General features: G+C 35.3%; 1 protein-coding gene across 1 annotated transcript; it reads left to right on the top strand.

Moving 5' to 3' along the window:
- The first annotated feature begins 983 nt into the window (after window positions 1–983).
- LOC6040245 (YTH domain-containing protein 1) lies at window positions 984–9,562 on the top strand. The gene is made up of 3 exons (XM_038260006.1): window positions 984–1,464; window positions 5,632–5,859; window positions 8,558–9,562. Exons 1-3 carry the CDS (start codon window positions 1,428–1,430, stop codon window positions 9,460–9,462), a joined length of 1,170 nt encoding a protein of 389 aa, XP_038115934.1. The 5' UTR covers window positions 984–1,427; the 3' UTR covers window positions 9,463–9,562.
- The last annotated feature ends 700 nt before the right edge of the window (window positions 9,563–10,262 follow it).

Below are 10,262 nucleotides of genomic sequence, written 5' to 3' on the forward strand. Positions count from 1 at the left end.
AAAAAAATCATAACTCGTCGGCAAAATTTTGGTCCATACTTCTTAATGGCTTAAAAGATGCGGGGTTTTGTCCCCCAAAACATATAAAAAATATAAAAGTACAGGTTTTGGGAAATTGAATTTTTGTGAAAAAAATAATAAAAAAAAACCATCATTTTTTCCGTTTACCTATTTTCTCTGAGTAGTCCTCATCAATACCTACAACTTTGCCGAAGACACCATATCAATCAAAAAATTATTCCCCATTTTTGTATGAACAGGTGCCAAGATTTGTATGGGTGAACAAATGACACAAAATTACTTCTTTGGTCATAGAGAATTCTCTCACAAAATAAAAAAATACAGGTAAAATCTATTTCCAGGTTTGGCGAAGATTTGCTCAAGTGCTTCAATCCTTTAAGCATTCATGAGCAACGCTGTTTACAGTTTTATCATAAAAAGTTTTATTTTGTAATAGTTTTGTAAGTTTTTTATAATACAGTCCAGACTCGATTATCCGAAGTTTCGATTATCCGAAGGTTTGTATGGGACTTCGGATAATCGAATCACGAACAAAAACAACTTTTTTTCCGGGTTTTTTTTCCTTTTTTTCATTTTCTTATTTTTAACATAAAATTTGAGTTCTACGACCCCATTTTAGTCAAATTTGAGTTGTTGATTGCCTATTAAAAAATAATGCATCACCGCCATTTTGGCTGTCATCTTGGATTTAAAAATTATAAATCTTTTTAGCGTAGTTTAGGGGTCATACCTAAGCTCAACAATCAAAAATTAGACAATGAAGTAAAAATTTAAATTTCGTATATCCAGGATATAACTTGAGCCACTCACGTGTTCAGAGTTCATGCTACTACTTTTTTCAATAACCCCTTCCGAGGTCCATGGCAACACATGGCGCCCGCGCCTGGAGTAAACATCGGTAGCCCGGCAGCGGTTCTGACAAGCCCCCGAACGGCTGCTCCTTTCAGTTTGTTTAGATCGGTTCCCCGGTTCGGTTGACGAGGTTTGGCAACTGTCCCGGGAATGTATAGTTGACTGTTCCTAGTGGCGGTTGTGGGATGATTTATTCGTTCAGATTAGATTTTTTTTGAACACAGTTTGATTTATGAGTGATTTTGTGAAATTCAACAGTATTATTTCAATCCCTAAATTTCAAATTTATAGCTCCGTCGAGCTTCCGTGACCGATACACGAGTGCGGAAAACCAATATCCTCTTCGGATAACCTTGCGACTAGGTCGTTACCAATCAAAAAAAAGGTTCAATAAAACCCAACAGCATTAACATTCTGGGGGGACATCGAAGCTTCAGGGCAGCAGGCACCCTCAAAAAAAGCTCTGGTGGTGGTGCGGGTGGTGGAAGTGTGCTGGAAGACTTTCTCGGCATTTTCGCAAGATTGGCAAGTTTTGCCAGTCGGAGTGCGACGTGATGATCGACGACGACGAGGATGATTTCGAAGGATACTGTGAGTAGTAGTGTTTGGGCAAGTTTGGTGAGCTTACCACGTGAGTTGCAGTGAAATAAGTTAAAGTAGAACACGTGTGAAACAAGTGATTAAGTGATGATAAAGATCGTTTTTATTTATTTTTAATCTAGTTATTTTTTGTCCTGGTACAAAATGAATTAATAAAATATTGAAGATTGAAGGTTATTAAAATAATTGTGTTGGTACAAGTTTTCTTTAGTGCAATCTCGATGAGTCTTTTGTCTGTTTTTGCCATAAGATGGCCCAACGCGTTGTGAAATAAAAATTAGTTAATTTTTTGCCAAGTTACAGTTATTGATTATATTGATCACACACACATGCAAATGACATCGGTGGATGATTATAAATCAGGGCACTTTTGATTAAGTGTAAATTTAAAAATCATTGCTAGAGAACATTTCAATTTAAACCTTTCTGCATAGAGCAATTCCAGCTCAAATCAGGAATTTTTCTGGTACTTTTGTACCCGACCCTCTCCGATTTCAATGAAACTTTGTAGACATGTTATCCTAGGCCTATATAAGCCATTTTTGTGTATATGGAACCAATAGTACTCGAAAACAACATTTGAGAAGGGCGTAAGGTATTTAAATATTTTTGTATTTTGTAATTTAAAAATTACTGTATCTCGAAGCCGTTGCGTCGTATCAAAAAGTGGTCAAAGACAAACTTGTAGGAAATTGGACGGGCTTTCTGAAAAAAAAATACACTGAAACAAAAATACACGCCACATCTATGAGATTTTTTGATTTTTAAGTCTAAAACTTGAATTTAAAGGTGATGTCACGATTTTTTTTCGTTCAAAATTTTTGAGGGAATAGCCTTAAATGTTATCAAAAGACTGACGAAAAATGCAGGATGGTATGTCTCTCCTAAAAAATACAAAAATCATTTACTAAAACTGTTTTTTTGAAAAGTGGTCTAAACGTCAAAATTTTTAAAAACCGGAAGTGGCATTCGATTCCCCAGACAATTTTACATAAAAGTCTCCATATTGACCATTGTCCTATGTCCAATCCTTGGGAAGATACAGCGGTTTTAAAAATAAAAATGTTGAAAAACGGGTTTTTTTATGGTTTTTGGCAATTTCTTTATGACATACTTGATTTTTCAGTCTCGTAAATATTTTTACCGGAAAGCTCGTCCAATTTCCCATAAGTTTGCCTTTGACAGCTTTTTGATTTTACTCGTTTTTATATTTACGTAAGCAAATTTACTATCCAGGTTTCTACCACACTGAAAAAAATATTATATTTTCAGTTATTAGCAATGTAGTTAAGCTTATATCTGTAAGCCCTTACATCCAATTGAAATGCTGTCAAAGACAAACTTATGGGAAATCGGACGAGCTTTCCGGTAAAAATATTTACGAGACTGAAAAATCAAGTCTGTCATATAGAAATTGTCGAAAACCATCAAAAACCCCGTTTTTCAACATTTTTATTTTTAAAACCGCTGTATCTTCCCAAGGATTGGACATAGGACAATGGTCAATATGGAGACTTTTATGTAAAATTGTCTGGGGAATCGAATGTCACTTCCGGTTTTTAAAAATTTTGACGTTTAGACCACTTTTCAAAAAAACAGTTTTAGTAAATGATTTTTGTATTTTTTTAGGAGAGACATACCATCCTGCATTTTTCGTCAGTCTTTTGGTAACATTTTAGGCTATTCCCTCAAAAATTTTGAACGAAAAAAAATCGTGACATCACCTTTAAATTCAAGTTTTAGACTTAAAAATCAAAAAATCTCATAGATGTGGCGTGTGTTTTTGTTTCAGTGTACTTTTTTCAGAAAGCCCGTCCAATTTCCTACAAGTTTGTCTTTGACCACTTTTTGATACGACGCAACGGCTTCGAGATACAGTAATTTTTAAATTACAAAATACAAAAATATTTAAATACCTTACGCCCTTCTCAAATGTTGTTTTCGAGTACTATTGGTTCCATATACACAAAAATGGCTTATATAGGCCTAGGATAACATGTCTACAAAGTTTCATTGAAATCGGAGAGGGTCGGGTACAAAAGTACCAGAAAAATTTCTGATTTGAGCTGGAATTGCTCCATAGCAGATTACTGCCGCTCGAAGCAAGTCCGTCCCATATGTAATTTCGTCAATTTTGAGGTAATGATACAGATCGGTTCAAAATCATGTAAACTATCAGAAAAACTAATAAAATTTAGTACTTTGTTCTAGAAAATCAGAGAAAATCCACTTTTTCGTGAAATTTTAACACGTAGCCTTATGGGTGGGACAAATTTGACTTTCGTTTTTCTCGGCATACTGTTTTTACATATGGGACGGACTAAATTACAGCGGCAGATAAGCTTGAGGTATAGAAAATTATTCTAGAAAAATTATTTATCTTTGTTGAAACTTAATTTAAAACTTAAAAATCTGCCAGCATCGAATAGCCATGTTCTTTTATCAAACAGTAGTTTTGTGATATAAACCACTAGCGTGCACAGGGTGGGGCAACATGGGGCAACTGCCCCACCATCCTGAGAAATTTGTTCTAAATTTGGTCAGGGGGTGTCCACAAATGACGTATTTTTCAAAACGTCCATATTATTGCCCCACCTTCCTCAAAGAGCTGGGCACGCTAGTGATACAAACATAATTAGTTAGTTATATTATTTAATTTTATTTGACAATTTAACCGACTCAGTCTCAATTTAATAAAATCTGAGTATATTTATTTATTTCTATAGTTGATTTTTTTAAACTTTAAAACCCGATTAAATAAAAAAAACTCCCTTGAAGATTTTCATGTTCCTGGGATTGAAAAATATGTTTAAATTTCTTTCACACAGAGTAACTAAGTTTTGAATTCTGCGTTGTTTTGTGTGTGAGTGAAGAAATCAATTTAGTATTTTTTTGGTCTAAATTTTTCCTTCATTTAGATTTACATTTAGATTTTTTTTTACCGAATTCGGTAGTTGAAAAATCGGTAAACCATCTGTCAAAATGAACAAAATTTTACCGAATTTTGGTTGTACCATCAACAATAATGAACTTCATTACCGAATTTTGGTAAGTTGTTACCAAATTCGGTAATTTTCAGTTTACCGAACTGTTCAGCAGTTGAAAATACGGTAAACTTTACCAAATTCGGTAAAAATCTAAGTGCTCTAACCCTTCTTAAAAGTGAAACAAATCAGATCCTTTTTAACCAATGCACTCATCCTTAATGTATGATAACTGTTAATTGTAACTTAACATTTGATATTAAATAATCAAATTTTTGTACTGTCGATTTTATTACCTCTAATCTTCATAATTACAATAATTAAAAAAAAAAAACTTTTAAATAAGAATTAAAACAATATTTTTCTTAAGATATTTTGATCCAAATTACTCTAAAATCAGTTGATATTTTCTCCCAACATTAACAGTGAACAAAAGTGGTAAAATATCTATTGAAAAAAAAAAATAAACTGTGAATCTCCAAGTCAGTTAAGTTTTTGAATTTTTCTAACTTAATTCTTTATGCCCTTAATTTTTTCGAGAGGTCACTTTTCTATTTTAGATTCATAGTTGACCGTATTGCTGTTCTTAATTGGTAGATAAAAAGTATTAAGCTTTTATTTCACTTTCTACTGCACAGCTAAAAAAGTAGTAATCCAGCTGCGTGTAAAAGGCCTGAGTGTAAAATAAATATTGCATTATTGTATGCAATTTTATGTGATTTTACAACCTGAAATATGTAGCTCATCAGTATGGGAAACCTACGTGACCGAAATGTCAAGCTCATATATACGTTTATCCTTACAGCTTTTCATCGGTCAGATGGAAGAGAGGGCTAAGGCGCCAGTCCTTACTGTTGGCGCTGGGTTCGAATCCCGTCGGTTGCAACTTTTTTTTTGTGTATGCAAAAATTGTACATGCAGTGTGTAATATTAAGTGTTTATTTTGACGAAGGTGATGTGCATGCTTTTGCATGCGATTTTACCATCGGATTTTTTGCTGTGTGACCTTGGCTTTCAGTAATAATTAATTTAATTATTACTAGAATATCAACACTTAAAGTGCAACAGAAAAAAAAACTTTTAATGTCTATTTTATTCTCATATCACAAAAACAAATAAAAAAAATACAATACTAATTCTAGACATCCTTCCCCCATTAAATAACGTGTTTCAGTTCTTCGACCGGCCAACGAGTACAACATCAAGGAGAAGATCAAACTAGCCAACCAGGAGTCGTTTGCCATTCCGACGCCACCGTCGCCCAAGTTTCTGGCCGGCGAGCGACGGGTCACGTTTCGCGATCAGCTCGTCGATTACGAACCGGACGATTATAGCGCTGGGGAGGAAGAGGAACCGGACGAAAACGGCGGTAGTGGCAGCGGGAACTTCCGGGCAGTTAACGGTATGTTGGAATGTATGACAGAGCAATTGAGATTTTCTGAGAAATGATTTTTCAATGGTTAAATGTTCTCTCATCAATTTTGATTTTTAAAGCATAAGAACAAACGATTTAAAATTTTTAACCATAGGTATTTCTACGTTTTTTTTTAAACAAAGTTTTTTGAGGTTTTTGAAATTCAAATGAATGATTTTTTAACTATTACGAATTTATAAACGAATATTTTTTATATTAAACTTTTGACATTTTTGTCACTTTTTTGACATTATGAAAATATCAAAACTAAACCCATCATAATCCTTCTTACTTTGCAGGATATATGAGACAACGTTTACATTTGAGACAATTGTTTAGCTGCGTTTCCGGTTAGTGTACACAGGCAGTAAGATTCTCGTTTATTTTCCAAAAGACTCGTGAATCAAAAACACCAAAAAAACACGAATTCCACGCCAAATTCAAACCAAATCAGTCAACTGTAAAAATAGACAGTTTTTCGCAATAAAAACAATAACCTTATAATTTTATTAAAGTAAACGAAAATATTTCCAAACCATTACATTTATAAGTTTATAAAGAAGGGATTTCTTGTCGATTAATGTAGGTTATGACTTAAAAAAAAAACGACTTTTTATCATTGAACATTGAATTCCCTAATTACTATTTTTTTACATCTCTGAGCCATATACGTGATGAATATGATGGAGATATGAGTGTTTTGGAAAATATTGAAAACCTGGCCAACAAATTAAGGTCGTAGAAGGTGTCCTCCTCTTTTGGGGCAATGACTGTCAATGATGGTTCTGAATTCATGGTTCAGAAATAGTAAATTGAAATGAAAAAATAATCACGATATGTGAAATGCTTCTACAAACAACACAAAGAAAAACATTTTTGGATTGAAACATTCTGATTCAAGATTTGAATGTTTTCCTAAAACAAACATGGCCGCCAAATGGCCGATCTGGAATGATGCCTTCCAAAGCCTTAATTACATAAGCAAAATCAAATTTTCAATCGAAAAGTATTCTAAATTTTTGTCTGATGAATGTACCGTATTCAAGTTATAGCTAATTTTAAGTTTAAAATTCTATTTCTTTTCGTTTTTTTTGCTTTCTAAAAATACCAACTTCTTGAAAGAAAAGCACTTCCGAAAATATTTTTTAAGCCGAGAAAATTTCCTACAATTTTCTCTATGGAACTTTGAAAATCGAGCAAGTAGTTTATGGGAAACAACCTCATAAAGAATTCAAATCGATGAAAATGTTTGTTTTTTCTAAGTGTCATCTAATTAGTCTGTAATTTTCATCTCGGAAGTTATTGGTCCGATTTTCAATGTTATAAAATGAAACTTTTGTGAAATTTTCTGATCTGAATTTTTTCAGGGGGCTTTTCTTTCAAAAAGTAAAAAAAATCCTAAATGTATACCTAATAGTAGCTATAACTTAAAAACAATACATTTTATCAAAGAAATTGTAAAGTACTTTTCGATGGCAAATTAAATTTTGCCTAAACAAATATTTTTAATATTTGTTTGACCAGGTTTTTGATACGTTCCAAAAAACACGATATTCTCAAAAAAAGCATAACTTGTGTTTATTTTCAAAACAACCCATGAGTCATGGGTTTCCTATGGAGATAGGACCTATTGATAATTTAATCGTGACCAGATTTGATGTATTTTTTATTCTCCTAAAACATAACTCAAATTTTAGAAAATTAAAAAATATATATTTTGGGAATTTTATTTTTAGTTATAAAAAGTTCAATAAAAACCGGATTTTTTTCGTTCCCCTTTTTCCCGGAAAGTCCCTATCCTAATCTACCACTTTGCCGAAGACGCCAAATCGATCAGAAAATCCCATAGATTTACATACCCATTATGCATGACCAGCCCCCAACATTGTATGGAGACTTGCATGGAAATCTAATGATGCAAAATGACATAGGCAGTGCTTGAACAAAGTTTCAGACAAATAAAAAAATACTAAGAAAAGTCGATTAGCGAAATAGTAGAGGCTGTATAATAAAATTCACCCAACATAACAAATATTTCTGCAACTCCGTTACTAAAACACTTTTACTACAGCGGGAAACAAACTATTCACTGAAAAATGCTTTTTAGAAGTATGTGTTTCAAATAGCAAAAAAAAAATTATGCATCTCTTTGAAAAACTCGATTTTTTCAGCACTCGTCGTAATTATCCATTTCGGCAAGACTTCGTTGAATAAACGACGACGACTCGTGCTACAAAATCGTCTTTGCAACTTGTTGCATAAAATACTTATGTCTGTTGCACTTGAAAAATGCCCAATTAACTGTTAGTTCAACAAATATAAGTCAACATTACGAAAATATATAGTAAAATAAGATTGGTAATGCTAGTAACAGATTTCTAAATATTGTTAGAAATTATTCTGAAGAAAAATCATTGTAACATTTTATGAGATTGGTTTGCAATGTTGTTCTTTCTGAACAATTTAGTGTACCGTCAACAGGGGTTACATTGGGTCTGGGGAGGTGAGATTGGGTCTTACAAAAATGCAGAAATTTGTACGACACAATCTCACCCCCAGACCCAATGTCACCCCTGATGACGGTATGCAAAATAACTTTTTTTATATTTTATTTGTGAAAGTATCTATTTATATAATTTTAATGTTTTAAGTTAATCTAATTTCTGAACATTATATGTGTTCCCAGGCGTTCTCCTCGAAGAGTCGGAATCGTCACCGGAGTTGAACGACCGGTCACAAAGTAAAGCCACCAACGGCGCCATGGACGAGGTGGACGAAGACATAATTGAGGAGCTGAGCATAAACGATGCCGCGGAGGAGGAGATCGAATCACGTGTCCGGACGACTGTCGAGGACGATGACGATCCAGGAGAGGAAGACTACGAGCAGGGTGAGGAAGACGAAGAAGAGGTGGAACCGGACGGTGAGGATGGTGAGTTGGAGGAGGAAGTGACCGAGTCGAGTTTAGACACGGAGATCCATAATCCGGAAACGTTGAGTGAGGACAGCAGCAGTCCGACCAAGGCCAGAGCAAGCGGAGAGGGTTCCGGGTCTGGAGAGGGGCAGGAGGTTAACTATTCGGAGGATTCGCAGGGCGATGAGGACAATTCGGAGGAACGGGCAATCTTGAAAGAGCAGCTTATGCGGGAATCGCTGTCGTATGATCAGGAAGACGCCACGGAAGATCAAGACGAGGATCAGGATGGACGGGACAGTCCGGTGCCGAGTCACCTGAAGAATCGATCGGCCAAGTGCCAGCGGCAGTGTTGTCGGCACAAGCAGAAGATCGTGAACGAACGGTTGCCGTACTACAACGGGTACCACTCGGAGTATGGCCTTTCGAAGAAAGAACTGGACTTGAAGCAGAAGCGAGTCGAGGCGAAGAAGAAGCGCTTCCAGGAGCGTCACCAGAAGAAGGTCGAGCAGCAGCAGATTAAGGCGCAAACCAACGAGGAAGCGTTCGCCACGTGGCTGAACAAAAAGCTGAAGAGTTCGATCAATAAGTACCAGAACATGTACGATTACAAGGGAAAGAAGCATAAAAGGAGAGTCTCGAACGATGACAGCATTATGGGAGTTACAGTAAATTGATGTTTTTTTTTGTAAGCCAACATTTGAAGTGAATTTGAATTTGTGAACACTTGTGGAAATTTGTGCAACATAATACAATAAAGTATTCGAATAAATTGCAGTCATTCAATCTTCCAAGAGAAAGAACACGCGCCGAAATCACGACACCGCGATACAAGGTAAGTTATATCGATCCTAGTACTCCGGGTGGTTGCCAAAACAGTTGCTCAGTAACTAAGTCAACGCGACAACTAGCAATCTAATCTGCACTGATGGAATGTCCGTTCACGGTGTACTCGGCTCGGGTTGATGTTGTAACTGGAATGGTTATTGATGGTTGCAAACAAGGGGGGAAATCGGGTACTGCAGTTAAGTTTATGGAAACGACCCAAATGCATGCGAAAAGAAGGGGGCGAAAGATGTCGCATTTTGCTAATAGTTTTTTGAGGGGTTGAACTATAAGAAGTAAGAGTGGTTTGGTACACCCGAAACAAAGACTTCTGACATCCAATGCGACATCATCGATCGTCGTTTTTGTAGTTTGGTAATAATTTTGAAAAAAGATAAAACAATGACGAAGAGAATCTTTGCGTTCTGCCAACCGTTATTATTAATTATCGTGGCATAGACCTGTAATGACAAAAGGTCACCTGTTAGCATCTCGGACCAGTACATATTTAAACCTTTTAGGCAACTAGTCCACATGTTAAAGCTTCTAACATTCGATGTCAGGAGGACTGTCAATCTTGTCAGGAGATTTGTCGTTTGGGTGTATGGTTGAGAGTAGGGGTAAGAACCGTTCATAATTCTACTCTCTGTTG

The sequence above is a fragment of the Culex quinquefasciatus genome, chromosome 3, assembly GCF_015732765.1.
Source record: "Culex quinquefasciatus strain JHB chromosome 3, VPISU_Cqui_1.0_pri_paternal, whole genome shotgun sequence".
Classification (NCBI taxonomy): domain Eukaryota; kingdom Metazoa; phylum Arthropoda; class Insecta; order Diptera; family Culicidae; genus Culex; species Culex quinquefasciatus.